Source organism: Eptatretus burgeri, chromosome 9 (assembly GCF_056783735.1).
Source record: "Eptatretus burgeri isolate ZD-2024b chromosome 9, Ebu_testis_v1, whole genome shotgun sequence".
Classification (NCBI taxonomy): Eukaryota; Metazoa; Chordata; class Myxini; order Myxiniformes; family Myxinidae; genus Eptatretus; species Eptatretus burgeri.
This window is the reverse complement of record NC_140969.1, coordinates 95,394,959-95,415,055: the sequence shown is the minus strand read 5'-3', so window position 1 is coordinate 95,415,055 and position 20,097 is coordinate 95,394,959. Positions and strand designations below refer to the sequence as shown.

Genomic DNA, 20,097 nt, shown 5'->3' with positions numbered 1-20,097 from the left:
ATATATATATATATATATATATATATATATATATATATATATATATATATATATATATATATATATATATATATATATATATTTAATTAGTAAAGAAGTACTTTTCATACTAATAATATAAGCTTGTCAAATGAAAAATAAAAATGTTAGCATTTGTTTGATGACTGTGAGTATCTCATTGGTAGATCATTTGACCATACCTCATACACCTACTGGTATTAGGTATGGTACTTCGTCGACCCCCAAGTATGTTCACACAATCTCATTAATTGCGAACCACATAAGCAACAGCTGCAGTAGAAACAACAAAATAATTCATGAAATGTATTTGTATTCACGTTTGTTTGTGTTGGCCGGTCTGTTCAGTAAAGGAAAAATGTCATGTAATGCTACGCAGGTGTGGCCAGCGTATAATCAGGTGCAATTACTGCTGTGTCCAGGGAATGGACTCATTCTAGATTGGGCAAGAATGTAAATTGGTTAAAATGCAGGTAAGACGTGTCAAGTCACATTCATTTTGACCAGAAAATATGGAGGTAATGGCATGCAAGCATGTCGTTATCGATCGAGTCTCGATGAAACTTTTCCAAGGTTGATCAATCTCAAATGATTTGCTTCAAATAGATAATGGCAGTTATTAATGTCTTTCGTCTGGAAGATAGCCAAAAGGTGTATAAATTTACTGAAATGCACATGCCGGATCAGCCATCAAAGCCAAGAAGCAAACAACACAGAGGAGAAGCAACACGTCCAATGTCATGTGTGGACCACTGTGCAATCCTTGTACACCAGGAACGCACAAAGCATGACATAAAAGTTCCTTCAAAACACAAATAGTCTCCTCCGGATTAACATTGAGCCCACGGGATTGGGCCCTGAGCAACGAAGTACTCAAGTTGACAATGAAACGTTGACGTTGAAATCGAGGGGTGAGGAATCGAAACAAAAGAACTCGGATATGAAGAAGCGTACAAGCACGAAAGTGAAGGGTTTGATGTACCCGTGAAGCAGCAGCGATGCAAATAAATCTCCCACAGACAAACCGCTCCGAGGCAAAGGTTATCACGACATCGAGTTCGATGCGTTTGCATTGCCATTCAAGTCGCTGGAAGTGGGAAGCTGCAGGCACGAGTCTGTCATGCAGTATGTGGGTTGCGGCAGGAACTCATGAATGGACGAGTTCCTCTCCAGCGTCTGGATGCCGTCGAATAGCGAGCTACGGAACGCTTTTACTACGTGCATCTGACGAGAGAGGAGAGGTGCAAGAGTGAAGTCAAAATACGAGGAATTGGTTAATCATGTTCAAATCAAAACAAATTGGTTTCAGCAAATAGATTGACTGTTAAATATTGTTCCTTCCAAACAGAGCCAACATGTAGTAATGTCCTAAGCTGACATTTCTCAGCTGTTGGCTGATCAGCAGGCTTTATAGCTCTATCTGCTGTATATCATGCTGTCCAAGGAAGGCCTCAACTGCACATCAGCCTGTGAAAGGTAGGCCTCAACTCATCAGGCTCGACAGTGAGCCGAATATAACAACAGGCACAGTGATGTGAAAATATTGAAAAATTTCAAAGTAACCATCCTTCAATCGGTCGTGAACCATTCTAACCGATTCCAACTTTTTTTTTTGTCTCCAAAACAGTATCCCTAAATTTCTTACCAATAGCTCATCATCGAAAAGGCCTCAACACAGAAATAAAATCTACACCACCACTGCTTAGAAAAATTATTCCCACCTTTTTGTGGGGTTGGCCAGAGAAAGTTTCAGGCAAAGTGTTTCACAAACTGGCTGGGATGTTTAACGTCCACCAACTAATGTGAACAGACAGGACACCCGGCTTAACGCCCATCGGACGGATGGCCAATAGTTGATGCTTACGTGTAGCTCAAAAGGTAGTTTACAATACTTGATTTTTCATTCTCAAGAGAATATGATCTTATTAGGCCTAAGTCACATTTGCCACGGCAGCTGTGGGGTCTCCAAAATCTACGGCCACTAGCAATTATACGGCGGCCGCAGTATTTCCACGGTCACACAATGTAGCAGTCACATATGTTTTTATTTTTCGGGGAGCCGCACGGCGTATTTAGAAATTGTGGAGACTGAAAACGTGGGGTTGCCGTACGGTCTTTGATTTGATGTCGCACGGTGACCTTAAGGGGGCTTTGCGGCGGCCATATAATTTTCAAGGCAGATGCAAGGTAGCCTCAAGGTGCCCGCAAGGCGACCGCAGGGGGACCGCAGGGGGGCCCTAAGGCAAACGTGCGGCCAGACGGACGGTAACGAGTGGGTTCATTTTTTTTTTTTACCAGTTTTTTTTTTCGGCTTGTCAAATTGCTACGGCGAGCGTAGAAATGAAAAAAAAGTTATAACTCCGCTTTATAATTCCACGGCGACCCCTACGGCCTGTAAAAGATAGCCAAATGGCATAGGGCCACCCTGAGGACACCACAGAAAATCTGAGGCCGCCGCACGTTTCTGTCAGTTCAGAGGGCGTACGGCTGCTGTATCCTCGCCGTAGAGCAAATGTGACTTAGGCCTTATCACGATTACCGAAGATAGTCAGTGAATCCTGTGAATCCAGAAGAATCCTGTGAGCAGGATATTTCAAAACTTATGGCTGGATTCAAGAGAAACTTGGTGGACATGTTGGGTGTGTGGCAAGGATGAATTGATTAGATTATGGTGAAGATCTGGATCTGAGAATTTTTAAAGTGATTCTTCACAATTGAGAGAGAGTGGGCAAAAAACGATATATAACATCCATCCATCCATCCATCCTTTGGGACCATACTCTGTGCACAGCATTCATACTGCCTAAACAGTCTCCAAGACTATTGGGTACAATCCTGGATGGGTCACCACTCCAACACAGGATACCAGCAAGCTGGCACTGATTTTGCCAACCTTAGAAGGATGACAGGCAGAGTCAACCCCACCTGGTATTAATTCAACAGCTGAATGGGATTTGAACTCAGGATCCTCGGATCCCAAGCCCATTACCCGAACCATTAAGCCAACACCAGGCATTTATATAAAATATAATAGGATATCTCAAAAAGTTATGGACAGATTCGGACAAAAATTGGTGGACAGGCTGGGTGTGCCACAAGGACAAATTTATTCGATTTTGATGATGATCCGAATCCAGATCTGAGAGTTTCAAATTTTTTAAAGTAATTCTTCACCATTGAGAGATGGGGCCAAAAACTTTATACAATAATATAGCATTATATTTCAAAAGGTTGTGGACGGATTATGACAAAACTTGGTGGATGAGTTGGGTAGGCGACAAGGACAAGCCGATTAGATTTTGGTTCAGGTCCGGATGCAGATCCAGCCCATCTGTGGGATACAAAATGTGAACCGTTCAGCCTGGTGGAGGTATTCACTCTACCGAGTGCCGTTCTCGTTTCAAACTGCAATCCTGGGGCTACGCAGGCAGGACATTGTGTTGCAGAATACGCCGTACTTTCAGATGGGATTTTAAGCCGGCTGTCCCATTTACTAACTTGTGGATGTTAATAAAACCCACCCTTGCTTTTCAAAAGATTTACTTTGTGCTGATATGTTATACAACGAAGGAACTTACTTCGACCAACTCCGATTATTACCAATTACGACTACCAACACTGATCCATCCATCGGGACCATACTCTGTGCAGAGCATTGGTGCTGCCTGAAACAGTCTCCTTGGCTATTGGGCACAATCCTGGATGGGTCGCCACTCCGACACAGTATACCAGCAAGCTGGCACTCATTTTGCCGACCACGGAAGGATGACAGGCAGAGTCAACCCCACCTGGTATTAATTCAACAGCCGAGGGGGATTTGAACTCAGGACCCTAGGATCCCACACCCACACCCGAACCATTAAGCCAACACCAGGCATAGCAACGCTGATGTTCGGTCAGAAGGCAGATTCAGTTCTGACAAAGCAGTGTCACAGCAAGGATTACACTTGGTGGTTTGCAGCTGCCTTCCTGGTGGTAGTCAGGGTAGAAATTAGTGTTCAGGGTGCCGGCGATGGCTTAACTCGAAAAACGGTTTATCTTAGACTGGTTGTCACCAACACTCATCTAGACAATATAAGCAAAGTAAGTCTATTAGCTCATCCAGATTGACCTCACTACGAGTACCAGAAATGAAATTATTTGGAAAACATGGCCATTAAGGTTATAGAGATCAGGTTTAGCATTTGAGTTATAATTTGGCTTAGCATCAGCTTTATAACGATGGAATCACATCAATCTTTATGCTTACTGGTAGTGACGTCGCCATGCATCAACCATGAATGTATGCATCTCAGGTTGAGACTTGATGTACAAAAATGAATCACATGTAAATATATGATTTGTTTTGCCAATGGCCTGAAAATTTGGGAGTTAGTAACATAATCAACACAGTGTTATGCAGAACCAGATAGGAGTGGCAGGTAAAATCATCCATAGAGGTGATGAAAGAGAAACTCACTGCCATGCATAAGCACAGGGTGAGAACGAGAAGAGGAGTCACGGGGATAAGGCCAGGCGACGGTGGTCTGCCTTCGCAGGGGGGCTTGGTACGGAGCACCCCCTTGAAAGGCAGCCACGACTCCGATCTGTAAGGCAAGCGCAGTGTGGGATTAGTGAGCTTGACTTGTTATTGTCTAGTTGAGTTAAACCTGTGCAGAGCTAAGCTAGTATTAGTAAGCTTAATCAGTTTTGGGGTTTTTTGCCATTGATGAAGGACAGCAGAAGGTTATAAAATGTGATTGTTGAGAAAAAACGTCAAGAAGGATGAATGGTTAAGGAAGTAGGGTGGAAGAGAAGAATATGTTTTGGTGATGTGGAGTTGAAAAAAGATTAGGACATTGGGTGGGTGTAAGGGGTGGGCGAGGATTTAGCAGTAACACAAATCCAAGTGGTCCATCGACATTGGCAACACAAATTGTGTTTGCTTTTTCAACAGGATGACCATGCAGCTCAAAGATTGCTTTTAAAATGAAAGAGACCATTGAGCTTGCCACATTATGTAAGGATCATGATTGTCCACATTCTAAAGCTGCACAAATACCTTGGGAGGGGGGGGGGTTGTGCCCATGACCTGACCCTGGGTACCTCCAGCATGCGTGTCAAATTTCGCAGAGATTGGCCCAGCCTTTTTTTTTTTTTTGCTATGATTTACAGATGTGCACGCGCACGCGTGCGCGCGCTCTCACACACACACACACACACACACACGCACACACATAATTTTGTGTGTAATAATAAGGGGGTGGAGAGGGGGTTGTGTTGTGTGCCCATGGCCTGACCCTGGGTGCCCCGAGCATGTTTGCAAAATTTGGCAGTGATTGGGTCAGCCGTTTTTTCTTCTATGATTTTCAGACCTACACACACATACTTGCAGATAATTTCCTGTGGGGGGGGGGGAGGCAAGGAGTATATTATGCCCTTTATCTCACCTTGGGTACGAATGGGATTACTGAAATTCTCTGACCTGGACAAATGCCATGATGAGCCATGATGACACAGTCACTTCAACGTCAATAGGTGGATGAAACAGTTATGTGTTGCCCTGACGAGTCCCAATAAGGGCGAAACTGGACGACAGCTCCGCTTTTCATCTGCTTGGTGACAGTGTTTGACTTTAACATTCTTGCACTGCAAGAGGTACTTCTGGGTTTGCAGTCATGATGTCGTCGTGGTGGTTTCATCATGGCGTTTGTCCAGGTCGGAGAATTTCAATAACCCCATTAGTACAACTCCGACTGCTTAAAAACAACGGTGATGCTTCCTTGTTGTGATTGGTGGGAGCAGCACAATGTGTCCATGTGGCAGCTGATAGCACTTGTGGGTTCCAAATATGATGTGGCCTCACTAATCACAATTAAAGGTGCATCACTAGCAAATGCGCACACGCGCGCACGCACACGCACACACGCACGCGCGCGCGCGCACACGCACACACACACACACACACACACACACACACACACACACACACACACACACACACACGTTATTCTAGTTGTGGTTTATTTATTTATTTTTGAAATCTGTAGATTTGTTTTTCACTTGGAAGTTGTGGGTTACGATGTGAAAGTAACGGTGAAAAAGTCTGATTTAATGTGATTTAATACCAAGCTATAAGGCAAGAAAAGATGAAAAATTTCAAAGGGGGTGCAGACTTTGTATCGGCACTGCAGACTGGCAGATAACTCGGTTTTAGTGAGTTTGACAGGTATGTCCTTTAACAGCATGACAGGGACCCGTGGAAATTCCATGTAATTTAAAATGTGATCGAGTCCTCAACCCCCTTCTTCTTCATGCCATTAACACCCCCCCTCCCCATTCCAGCCTCAACTCCTCAAGCCCAAGCCTTCAAGCCCTCCTTGCAATCCCCAAGTGATCAAGCCTCACTTCCAAGTGCTCAATATCCCCCTCCCAGCACAAAGGCTTCAAACCCCCTCCCTACCCCCCTTCCCCGCATTGTTTTCCACGTGCAGGACATTGTGCTTTGACGCCATGTTGTTGACCACAAGCTTGACATGGCTTCGTACGAGGTACGTGGGCAGGGCTTGGATGGAGCTGTGGTTGTCGGTTGGTTCGAAGCCCTTGTATATGAGCTGTCCGCAACCGTGGTACCTGTTGCATTCCTGGTGCTGAGGTTGCTGGAGATGTATGAATCAGCTTAGAATCCATCATGGCTGATTCTATCTTGACAGCCCTTGGCTACAGTGAGTCGATCATCCTCCATTAGCAACCATTCCCAAATACGAGGAATGGAAGTCTTTTCTATGAGCTGATCACTGATGAGCTCACCTGTTAAACCCCCAAAATTACAGGTAGCAGCCAGTTCAGAAAGTGAAGCAACATAATGTTGGCCAGGTTCACCATTTCCCTGGTAGTGCTGACGAAATGTACACCGTTCAAGCATTGTACTCTTTTCCGGTGCCTTGTAGGTATGCAAACCAGCGACACTGAGATTATACACCGCCTGTGAAACTTTGTGCTTCTAGTCACACAAGGCATTGTCAGAGCATTCTTTTGTACACCTCACATGTGCATGAAAAGAAAGTGGAAGCATTAGTAAGTTCCAAGTTCTGTTTGTAAGTGATTGGTTGGTAAGGGAATTCAAATTCATCATTATTATTATTATTATTTTGGCTATCATTTCCTTTTCACAACATAATAGTCAGCAACTATTAACACTGATAAGATTTCTCGCAAAAGTAAATTGACAGAAAGGTAGTTATACATTGACAGACTTGACTGAATAGTTTGTGATATATACACTACTGGTCAAAAGTTTTAGAACACCCCCATTTTTACAGTTTTTACTGAAATTTAAGTTGTTTAATGTTTCAATGTACTCTGAAATTAAAGCATTGAACAAATAAGAAATTGCAGATAAAAAAAGAAAATATTGGAATCGTTTTGTTGAACAAAATTTAATCTAAATTTTTGACTCATCAAAGTAGCCACCTTTTGCAGATGCAACAGCCGAACATACTCGTGGCATTCTTTCGACAATGGAAATTAAATATTGTTCAGAAGGTTCTTCCCAACACTGTTGCAGAAGTTCTCACAAATGTGTTGCACTTGAAGGTTGCTTTGCTTTCACCCTTCTGTCCAGTTCATCCTCAACCAGCTCGATGGGGTTTAAGTCTGGAGACTGTGCTGGGCATTCCATGATTTGAAGCCTACCGTCTCGTTCTTTTCTTCTAAGGTAGTTCTGACATAGCCTGGAGGTATGCTTTGGGTCGTTATCTTGCTGTAGGATGAACCCCTGACCAACTAGGCATAGACCAGAGGGTATTGCATGGCGCTGCAAAATGCTGTGGTAGCCCTTTTGGTTCAGGGTGCCAGTCACTCTGTGCAAGTCGCCGACTCTGGATCCAGCAAAAGAGCCCCAGATCATCATGCTTCCTCCTCCATGTTTGACAGTTGGTGTCACACACTGAGGAACCATCTTTTCACCTACTCGATGGTGAAAAATTCAAATTTTGATTCATCGGTCCATAAGACCTTATTCCAGTTTTCAGGAGTCCACTGGCGGTGCTTCATGACCCAGGCAAGCCTCTTTTTCTTATTTTGCCATCTCAGCAATGGCTTTCTTACTGCCACTCGACCTGTCAAACCTGCAGCTCGAAGTCTTCTCTTCACGGTTGAAACTGAGACTTCCTTACTTCGACCAGTGTTAACCTGTGCTTGAAGCTGCTGTCCTGTGAGCTGCCTATCACACAAGCTGTTGACTCTCAGAAACTTGTCTTCTAATTGTGTTGTGGCTTTGGGTCTGCCAGATCTCTTCCTGTCAGAGTTTCCTCCAGTTTCCAAGTGCCTTTTGATGGTGCAGGGAACTGTACTCACTGACACCTTGGCTTCTTTGCAATTTCTCCAAAGGAAAGACCGACACTTTGAAGGGTTATAATGGTCTGTCTGTCTTCCTTTGTTAATTGTCTTTTTCTTGCCATTATGATAGCAACATACTACTTCCTGCAGTGCAATATAGTCCAAATAATGCTTCATAGGGTGTCGCAACACAGTCTGTTCCAACACTGCTTTTATACAGAGAGAGGGTTTGTAACGAATCAACAAAAGTTGGGACACCTGTAGGAATTGTTTGCATCAACTTTCAAGGCTTAATTTACTTCCATTGCTGCAGAACAGCGGCAGTTACTAACCCCTTACTTGTTCCGTGAAAAGGGCCTTTTTTAACAACTCTGAAATTTACATTATTTTTCAGTTTTTGGTAACCTAAACTTTTTTTTAACCTCTGGTAGCTTCCCGCTTAGCTTTGTACCGTTTCAGGTTATTCATTGGACTTGAACTGCTTAAATTTCAGTAAAAAACTGGAAAAATGGGGGTGTTGTAAAACTTTTGACCGGAAGTGTATTTATATATATTGTTGTGGAAATGGCCCTTCATGTGTTACTAAATATAGGATTAGCCCAGATCCCCCATTAAATGCATGTTTAGCTAGGTCGTTTGGTAAAATGGACGCTACATGTGTGTCAGGAGGTGTAAGAGGCTGTTCATGTTCGTACATTGGTGGTGGACCGAGAGGTTCTTCTTCTTCCTTCCTATCTCCAGACAATAGTCCCTGCCCAGCGCTGAGAGGGGGAGTGGCCTAGAGAAGGAAGTGAAACTGAAGGGAGGAGCCAGTCGGTTTTGAGGCGGGTGAGCTTCGGGAAGGCGGTGGTGAAACTGAGCGCCAAGGTGGCGCGATGGGTTTTTCGTGAGGACCGAGCCGAAAGAAAGGCAGGGAAAGGACTGCATGAGGTCTGTCTGCCCTCGGTTAGATGATAAACGACTAGTGGGAGTCGTGATCTGCTGTGTAAGGGACGGTTGTGTCTGTCTACGATCTGCTTTGTGGAAGAGGCAGGAGAAATGATCAGTGGGAGTCAGCGATCGACTTTTATGAGGAGGACATCAACAGGTTCATCCGGAGTCCAGTGAGGGAGCCTCTGACTGTCCCTACTCACCTCACAGCTCGACGACGTCTTGGAATCCCATGGACCCAGCCTGCGGAGCCCAACACCTCAATTTGGCCTGGTCTGGTGAACAGGCCAGGCCTGGACTTGTATACTGGACCTTGTGAGAAACAAGCTGAAACACACCATCGACTTGACGGTCTTGTGCCGTCGACATTACGCGGGGTCAGAATGCGCTGAGGAGGGCGTGCGCAAGCGGTGCCTTGAGAAGAAAGTGTACGATTCCGCCATCTTGCCACGCGGCGTGCTCGAGCTTGGGTGCTCGAATCCGTGGACATCGGCTTGGCACGAGCCACATTCGTGCTTTAGACACTTTCCTCTCGTCCATGAAACATCACCAAGTACCCTGTCTTGTCTGCATGTTGTTTAAGGTTTATCTCGTTAGGGTCCCCTTCGAAACCCGTAATCCGTTGCTCCCAAGTTATGAACGGGTAATAGATTAATTATGACATTGTCGTGAATGCTTTGCTTGTGTTGTGTTTCCCCGATGTGTCCCCAATAAATCTGGCTGATTCGTATGAAGTTCCCGCTTTGAATTAATTTGTGCCGCGCCGAGGAATGATCTCCTCGATTTGGATATAAAAACCAAAATGCTTACAGACTGGCAGAATTCGCTCGGTCTCTGACAAAACCAGTCTGTAACCGGGGGCTATTTCCCCAACTGGTAAGGTCCAGGGGTACGTTGGTATCACGATTCGAGGCGCGTGACCCGAGGCCTGTGCCAAACCAGCTGGCATTATAAACCCGGAGACGGCGGTGGTTAGGGTGGCGCCGAATCTGTAACATTTGGCTGTCGAGAGTAGGGTGTGAAAACCCAAACTAGTTACGGACAGTGATTGACGCCATCGTCGAAATCCCACCACAGCTGAATCCTTAACAATATATATATATATATATATATATATATATATACATATATATATATATATATATATACATATATATATATATACATATATATACATATTCATCGAAGCTGATTCATATATATATATATATATATATATATATATATATATATATGTATATATATATATATATATATGTATATATATATATATATATATATATATATATATATATATATATATATATACATATATATATATATACATATATATATATATATATATATATATATATATATTGGGGAGAACAAGTATTTGATACACTGCCGATTTTACAGGTTTTCCCACTTACAAAGCACGTAGAGGTCTGTAATTTTTATCACAGGTACACTTCAACTGTGAAAGATGGAATCTAAAATAAAAATCCTGAAAATCACATTGTATGATTTTTAAATAATTAATTTGCATTTTATTGCATGAAATAAGCATTTGATCACCGACCAACCAGTAAGAATTCCAGCTCTCACAGACCTGTTCGTTTTGTCTTTAAAAACTCTCCCATTCTCCACTCATTACCTGTATTAACTGCACCAGTTTGAACTCGTTATCTGCATAAAAGACAGCTGTCCACACTCAATCAATCAGACTCCAACCTCTCCACAATGGGCAAGACCAGAGAGCTGTCGAAGGACATCAGGGACAAAATTGTAGACTTGCACAAGGCTAGGATGGGCTACAGGACAATAGGCAAGCAGCTTGGTGAGAAGGCAACAACTGTTGGCGCAATTATTAGAAAATGGAAGAAGTTGAAGATAACAGTCAATCTCCCTCGGTCTGGGGCTCCATGCAAGATCTCACCTCGTGGAGCCTCAATGATCATGAGAAAGGTGAGGCATCAGCCCAGAACTACACGGCAGGACCTGGTCAATGACCTGAAGAGAGCTGGGACCACAGTATAAAAGAAAACCATAAGTAACACTACGCCGTCATGGATTAAAATCCTGCAGCGCACGCAAGGTCCCTCTGCTCAAGCCAGCACATGTCCAGGCCCGTCTGAAGTTTGCCAATGACCATCTGGATGATCCAGAGGAGGAATGGGAGAAGGTCATGTGGTCTGATGAGACCAAAATAGAGCTTTTTGGTTTAAACTCCACTCGCCGTGTTTGGAGGAAGAAGAAGGATGAGTACAACCCCAAGAACACCATCCCAACCGTGAAGCATGGAGGTGGAAACATCATTCTTTGGGGATGCTTTTCTCCAAAGGGGACAGGACGACTGCACCGTATTGAGGGGAGGATGGATGGGGCCATGTATCGTGAGATCTTGGCCAACAACCTCCTTCCCTCAACAAGAGCATTGAAGATGGTGCATGGCTGGGTCTTCCAGCATGACAACGACCCGAAACACACAGCCAGAGCAACTAAGGAGTGGCTCCGTAAGAAGCATCTCAAGGTCCTGGAGTGGCCTAGTCAGTCTCCAGACCTGAACCCAATAGAAAATCTTTGGAGGGAGCTGAAAGACTGTGTTGCCCAGCAACAGCCCCAAAACCTGAAGGATCTGGAGAAGATCTGCATGGAGGAGTGGGCCAAAATCCCTGCTGCAGTCTGTGCAAACCTGGTTAAGAACTACAGGAAACGTCTGATCTCTGTAATTGCAAACAAAGGTTTCTGTACCAAATATTAAGTTCTGTTTTTCTGATGTATGAAATACTTATTTCATGCAATAAAATGCAAATTAATTATTTAAAAATCATACAACGTGATTTTCAGGATTTTTATTTTAGATTCCATCTTTCACAGTTGAAGTGTACCTGTGATAAAAATTACAGACCTCTACGTGCTTTGTAAGTGGGAAAACCTGTAAAATCGGCAGTGTATCAAATACTTGTTCTCCCCACTGTATATATATATACGAATAAAAGGCAATGTGTGTGTGTGTGTGTGTGTGTGTGTGTGTGTGTGTGTGTGTGTGTGTGTGTGTGTGTGTGTGTGTGTGTGTGTGTGTGTGTGTGTGTGTGTGTGTGTGTGTGTGTGTGTGTGTGTCGTTGAATGGTATCTACATATGTAGGTTTCAGAATGTGGAATGGAGTCCTCCCAGGGCGGGCTCAAAGTATGCACCTTCATTTCCGTAAGGGGTCACGATTCACGGACCAACCTGTGAAGTTTTCTGTTCTCAAAGTTTTGTGCCGAGGGCTCTCTTCGGGATTGTTACTGAGCCCAGAACAGCTTTCAACTGCAGTTCGTTTATCGTGATATTCCCAGGGATGGTTTTTAATATCGATGTGAGGTTCTTAATCATCATTCCCATGAGGTTCTTCATCGTCATTGGTACAACTTTGTCATTCTTCAGCTTCCAGGATCTTTTCACTTCATGCTTGAGGTCTTGGTATTTGGTCATTTTCTTGATTTCTGCATCGTTTCGTCCAAAATCACCAGCATTAACGTGAGCTGTAGTTCATTGTTTTCAGTGATTGCTTTAGATTTGATTTTTTTTCAATGTTTTCAGTGATTACCAGAATGGAACTTGGTGTGTGTGTGTGTGTGTGTGTCTACATATGGGGTTTCAGAATGTGGAATGGAGCCCTCCCAGGGCGAGCTCTAAGTATCCACCTTCGTTTCAGTAAGGGGTCATGATTCACAGACCAAGATGTGAAGTTTTTTGTTTTCAAAGTGGTGTGCCGAGGGCTCTCTTCAGGATTGTTATTGAGCCCAGGACGGCTTCCAACTGTAGTTCGTTTGTAATGATATTCCCAGGGATGGTTTTTAATATCTCTGACGTTCTTCATCATCACTGGTACAACTTTGGCATTCTTCAGCTTCCAGGATCTTTTCACTTCATGCTTAGGGTCTTGGTATTTGGTTATTTTCTTGATTTCTGCATCATGAGTCCAAAATCACCGGTATTAACACCTCAATTTGCAATGCCTTCTTCTCTGTTTTTTTGCACCTAACTATGATACCTGGTCACAATGCTTTGTTTTCGATGTTCACACCTGATGGGATCATAAAGTCGGACATGAGCGGTACTTCAATGTTTTCAGTGATTGCTTATGGTTCATTTTCCCACAAATTTTCTGGAACTGGAATATCAAAGTTTTTGCAGATGTGCCAGTCAATTACTTCACAAACTCTGTTGTGTCGTTGTGTGTACAGCTGTTCTGACATTTTTTTTTTTTTAGTGTTCAGTCATTAAGCGTCACATATCATTCTCGTTGCTAACCCCACCTCCACCCTCACCTGTCTTTTTGTTTTCCCCACCCTTTTCTCTCACTCTGTCCCCTCCTTGCTCCCCCTTTCTCATAAAATGCAGCACTCTCCTCCCACACCTCTGTCGCTCTCGCTGTCTCTGTCTGTGTGTGCCCCTCTCTCTCTCTCTCTCTCTCTCTCTCTCTCTCTCTCTCTCTCTCTCTCTCTCTCTCTCTCTGTGTGACTGTCTCTCACACATGCACCCCTCACTCCTGCAGTGAATAGCAATGTTTGGAGAGGTGTTGCTCTCCCCACCCCCCTAACTCGCTTGTCTTCATCCTCTCTGCCTCCCCTTCCCCCTCTCACCCTACACCTGCCTCCCCCTCCCCCCCCAACTTATTGACCTGTTGGTGAAGCGATGGGTTGTATTTGCTCATGTGTGTGTATATGTATATATATATATATATATATATATATATATATATATATATATATATATATATATATATATATATATATATATATATATATATATATATATATATATATATATATATTCTCCTTCCGGTGGATGTACAAACCAACGACTATGAGCATATACACCATGTGGTGCAACAAAAATGAATATAATTCGAAAGTGCATGAATAACAATCTTTGTAAACCTCCACATGCACTGTCTGGACCCAAGAGCTCTTAAATGAGGAATTATTCAGCATTGTACATGGTGTGGTTTCAACATTTACCCCGTTCAGACACAATCAGGCAACTTGCATATATATATATATATATATATATATATATATATATATATATATATATATATATATATATATATACACATCTGAACACACACAAACATATGTGGAAGCCATATCTATATATAAACATGATAGCAGGCAATGAAACTGAAAAAGGATAAAAGGGAATTCAAGAAACAATTGTTGTTCTTGGTGCCGAATCCACTTGTTTTTTGGTCAATGACTCTCTCTCTCTCATGATTTTATAAACTACCATTGAGGTGTTTTGTAGGAAGATTGTGCTGTTAAGATAAAATTTTGAGATTTTCTAGAGGTGTGGATGAAAACTATGTTTGCCGGACCTTGCCAGGATCGTACCTGTGTCTGGACACGAGTCATGCCCCTGAACCATAAAACCTGTCCTTTCCGTATCTCCTGCTCAGCCAGGTCAATTTCTTCTTCTTCCTCCTCCTCCCTCTCATTTTTATACTCATCCCAAACTTCTTCTCCTGCTGCTCGCCGCCTCTTGCTCATTTTAGTCAAGCATGTCAACCAGTGGTTCGGCATGCTCGCAATGGCCTGGAAATTTCAAAAGAAGTAAAATCTTGGACAGTGCATTAAACATTGAATGAACAATACAAGTGTGGTATCAAAATGTAACTCCATTCCAGTATTTAAACCTGCCTCGGTTTTGGTCACATGGGATATGTTTATAAATGCTGTAAAGGTCGATCAAGTCATCCTTAAATGTTAGGGGGAGCGGAAGGGGGGTAATGGGGACCCTTTTCATCTGTGTAAAGTGAGTCTGGATGATTCCCCTGTTATGCTGAAAACACAAAGGTTGACATCTTCATTCGGATTGAGATAGGTGTAATGTAATCCTCGGTGATGTAATACAGGTGGGAATGAAACCTAGAATTAAACCCCAAAACAATCCAATTTTTTCTTTACATGATCACATAATGCCTGATTATCTAATGCTTATTGAAGAGTTAAGTAAGAATTAATGAGGAATCCCAAGATTTTAGTGTTTACCAGGCAAATACTGTACATTGTCAAATGACGTCCACATCGTTTTTATGACCTCACACAAATCATCACAAATAATGTGTACTTGTTCATGCATGAACCCCACCTGACCCCACAACAGCTCTCCAAAGCCCAGGAAGATACACCACAGCCAGTGGTCAAGGGACAAGCTTTGGCAGCTAAACGGCTTTCCTCCAATCTGCACTATGAGCACCTGGGGGGGTTTGCAGTTACATTTTAGGGTTGGGAATGGAAATATATTACACTAATGGCACATAACAATTTCGATCAGATACACAAGTTGAGAGATCCAAGGTGATTGACCAAGCACACCTGAATGAAGAATGTTCCAAGGATGATGGAACAGAAGATGGGGTTGTGGAAGATCCCTTCAAAGACATTCCTCTCTCCATGAATTTTTCGGGCGTTGACTTCATTGAAGAGCTGCATGAGCACGAACGTGTTGAATATTACAGTGTAGTGCTCTGACGCCGGTGCGTGGAGTGGCGCTTTTCTCCCACTGTCCACGTTGAGGAGTTTTTCACCTGGCGTTGCCACAGGAGGTAAAATATTACCGAAGGTTTCAAAATGCACATTTGAAACGATCGTATTTACTTCATTGATAAATGAGGTAGGTGTTATTTTTGTTAATGATGTAGGCAGCATTTGGATAATTGTTGCATCATTTCTGGAGGTGCGGCTATGTCACTGATGAAGTACCACCGGTAGTTCAGGGCAGAAAATTAGAATGAGATCTGGGTGATGGCAGATATTGGCTTTAGCCTTCTGAAAGTTACCGTGATATCTTTAACGTCCACTAACGAATGCTTGCAGAAGGGTCGGTGGGCGAGTTGTCCCCACCGATGGATAGTGTACTCTTTGATCTAATGTCACAACGACTGTTTGGAGTTGGGCCAGGAATTCTTCCCTCATACCGATAATGGACCGGAAGTCAATTATTAGTTCGTATTGCAAAATTGGTCTGCAGTTATGCACTATCCTCTTCGGGCAGCAGCTAGTGTTGCTGGTGCAGTGCTATCTATGGCTTATACCAGGAAGTTGTAATTTGTTCAGGACGCAGGAAATAATTTGCTTCCTCTCTATCGAAAGACACCATGGGATTTTTAACGTCCATGTATTAATGCTGGCAGATGGGATACCCAACTTGATGTCCATTCAAGGGATAACACACTCGTTGATGCAACACTCCACCAGCGAAGTACAAATCAGACTGTTTACAGTTAGTTCGGCAATTGAATGCAGATTAGACAGCTGAAACATGAGTGCGTTACCCCTGCAACATCCTCTCAGGCCAGGACTTGAACCCACATGAGACGAGCAAATGCAATATCTCACGTCGGCCCAACATAAGTGTGATGACGTAGGCATCACCTGCACTTCGAAAAGTCAATGGAAGATTGCTCTTTTGAAAAAAAACATGTCAAATAATTGATGAAGATGGAGAGCCCACTGATGTCACGTGGCACTGGGAATAATACATTCAGTGATCAATGTGCAGGTGCAGATGAGGAATGAACACATCCTACCGCAAAAAAGCAAAGTGAAGATTATAATCAGCTGATAGAAGGCATGCCCGATGATGTTTTTGAGCATCGTGCGTGACAGCAGTGGCTTTGTGCGTCCATATGGCTGTCGTTGCAGCAACGCCTCTGTCGGTGGTTCCGTGGCAAGTGCGAGTGATGCCAAAGTGTCCATTATGAGGTTCACCCACAGCATCTGTACAGCCTTTAGTGGAGAGTCCTGGAAACAATAGCAAACAGAGGACTTTGTGTTTTGTAATTAGAGAGATGGACTGGAGGTTGGTGTTGAGAGGAATGTCACATCAGGTTGTATGTACATATGCATAGTGGGGGATATAGATCAAAGTGAATTAGTGGTCTTAAGTTTTTTATACATAGAGGTCAAGGATCACGGAAAGAGATAGACAACAGAGGGCACGTAGCAGGTGGATATACCGACAACATGGTATGTGGAACAGGCAGATTAAGGAAAAGACAAAAAAACAGCATTAACTAGAGGGGGAGCACTCGGGAGAGTGCAAAACCTCCGCCGCCAATACTGCGAGGTCACTCAAGTGAACCTGATATCCTATTCATTCAATTTGACGTCAACAGTGCTCACAGAGTTATAGTTTGCAACTTTCCCTTTTAACTTTTACATACTCAATTCATTCGTCATAACTAGATTCCTTGAGACAGAAATAGATTTTACGTGGGTATATCCACCTGAAGTTCTAAAATCAGCCGCAATTATAATTTTGGCATGTTTTTTTGTTGGAAATCACTTATAACATGCAGAAATGCAAAAAAAAAAAATCGAAATTTTGTTGAAAAAAAAAGTTGCAAATTTTTTTTTTCTCTAACAATTTTTTTTTTGTAGGGGGGGGGGTGGAAATCACTTAAAACATGAAGAAATGCAAAAAAAAATATTCTAATATTTTTTCAAAATGGCCGCCATAGCGGCCATATTGGATTTTGGACCGCGTCCAAAATCTAATGGCATGATCCTTGGACCAGACCTAATCCCCCCACCAAGTTTCGTCGAAATCCGTCGAGGAGTTTTTCCGTAATAGTGTTCACAAACAAACAAACAAACAGAAAGGGGTGAAAACAGTAACCTCCGATCTTCGATGGCGGAGGTTAACAAGGAAACTGGCCAGGATTAGCGATAGTATAAAAGTTAATGGACTCACATTGGAGACAACATGAGGTGGTGGAAGGCTGTGGCCTTGAATTATTGGAGGGAACACCAAGACAGGACAACTAAACAAGAAGAAGTGATTTCCGAGGTGAAAGGAAAGGACAGTTAAGACATGGAGGTGGATGAAAAGATTTAACTTTTGTTAGGGTAACAACTCCAAGGAATAGATTACACGACGACAACCTGCAACCTTGCGGTGCTGATGAATACTGAAAGGTCGACAGCATAGGAGGAACAAGACTGGTGTGGTTTAGCTGAGCATATCTTTCATTATGCATGATTATGATTTTAAATTTTGGATAAATTGAATCATGAATCATGATTCTATTACGATGTAGATTAATAAGAAAGCGGCAAATATAGTCCACCTATCCCAGGGATGGTTGGAAGCCTCGTGTTGGATTAGTGGTTAGGGTGGCTGGCTTGAGATCTTAGTTTAGGATCCTGAGTTCAACCCCCTGTCGGCTATTGAATTAACACCAGGTGGGGTTGACTCAGCCTGTCATCCTTCTGAAATGGGCGAAACGAGTACCAGTGTACTGGTATAGGGGCACTGCATCAGTGGCATAGTCGTGCCCCAATAAAATGATGGCTACCTGGCAGCTAAGCTGCCATATGCAAGAAGAAGAAGAAGGAGAAGAAAAAAGAAGACGAAGAAGAAGAAGCTACCGACCAATATCATTACTCTGCACATCATTCAAGTTGCTTGAGCATCTTCTGCTAAGCCGTATCTCATCGCTGGTTGAGCCTTCCATCCCAGTGGAATAGGCATGATTCAGACCAGGGAGAAGCTCTGTGGATTAGGTCCTGGCTTTAACAACGTACTTTGAGGTTGAAAACCAACACTCTCTCAAGAGTGGTGTTGCCTTTAGTTTGGAGACATGGGCTTTTTCTCAAGACAGAGAATCTCCTTCCCTGCCAAGCAACCATGCAAGTATTGGCATCGATGCTCAGCAACCATCATTTCAATCTTACTTGGGAATATGACCAGTGCACCAAGAACTCTGAATGATGGTCACCCCCAAGGATCAGTGTTAGCCCGATACTTTTCAACATATTGTTGCGGGCCGGGGGGTCGGGTGAGAAGACCACGAGGTGGGGGAAGCTATGTTGGGTTCCCACCAGACTCCCTGGAATTGTAGGTCATCATACACGGATAATTCCGTGACACGGCGGGTCGCTTAACCGACCGTGGACGCCAATAACTCAATCGCATGACCTAGGGTCCTCCCATCTATTGGTTAATCGGATTACCTAATTAATCACGTGGTTTAATTACTGGGGAACATGCCCTCGGTACGCCGGGTCCGAACCGGATCACTCTACTGCACCGGATCACTTTACCAGATCGGATGCAGCCGAGCGACACTGCCAGGGATGTACCGGCTAAAAGGAACGGATCTTTGGGAATAAAGTCCCAGATAAACTAGGATGCGGACCATGCTGGATCAATGGAAGAAAAGACAAAAACGAGCAGGGAACATTCCTAATAATGATTTATTACAATGGGCGAGGAAAGGTATGTGGTACGATCGGGATTTATTGGGGTGTGTTGTGCAGAGATAGGGGAGAAAGGTGTGGTGCAGCAAATAAACAGGCAACTTACAAAAGGGACACAGAGCAGACTCAACGTGAAATTAATAACAATAATAATGATAACGATCTTCTGCAGTCTTACTTAAGCAGACAGGTGCCAGTGCGCGCACGCACGCACACGCGCACGCACGCACACGCGCACGCACGCACGCACGCACGCACGCACGCACACACACACACACACACACACACACACACACACACACACACACACACACACACAAAACCCGATGAAGTTTTGCAACAGGAAGGGAAAGGAGTTGAGGCTATGATCTTGGTACCTTTGTGCTTGATAGCACGACGCGCCACTAATACGTTTTGGGGGGGGGGGAAGGGGGGCATGCTCTGTAGTGCGGTACCCGACAGTGGGCGCGTCATCTCTGGCTTCAGCTGCGCATGTGGAGACCATGTTCGTGAAGGAGGAGCTTGAGTGGAGAAGGGGTGGAGTCCAGAGTGCGAGGATGGAGTGGCAGGCAGGACCAGGTAGGCGGGTGGGGTTGA

General features: G+C 43.6%; 1 protein-coding gene and 1 long non-coding RNA gene across 5 annotated transcripts in view; one reads left to right on the top strand and one right to left on the bottom strand.

The window, feature by feature from the left end:
- Positions 1–20,097, bottom strand: part of LOC147020675 (plasma membrane calcium-transporting ATPase 2-like) — a 191,334-nt gene that overhangs the window by 677 nt on the left and 170,560 nt on the right. For 2 of the 3 annotated variants that reach the window (XM_085896202.1, XM_085896203.1), the window contains exons 16-20: positions 16,827–17,040; positions 15,613–15,824; positions 15,386–15,493; positions 14,629–14,829; positions 1–1,242 (exon numbers count right to left, since the gene is read on the bottom strand). The exon at positions 1–1,242 is cut by the window's left edge and continues 677 nt beyond it. In XM_085896202.1, coding sequence (XP_085752328.1) covers positions 1,063–1,242; positions 14,629–14,829; positions 15,386–15,493; positions 15,613–15,824; positions 16,827–17,040 — 915 coding nt within the window. In that variant the 3' untranslated portion in view covers positions 1–1,062. Of the gene's footprint in view, positions 1,243–4,477; positions 4,605–14,628; positions 14,830–15,385; positions 15,494–15,612; positions 15,825–16,826; positions 17,041–20,097 lie in introns of all 3 variants that reach the window. The other variant, XM_085896204.1, reaches the window with a different exon arrangement.
- Positions 1–20,097, top strand: part of LOC147020676 (uncharacterized) — a 65,003-nt gene that overhangs the window by 36,733 nt on the left and 8,173 nt on the right. The window lies entirely within an intron of this gene.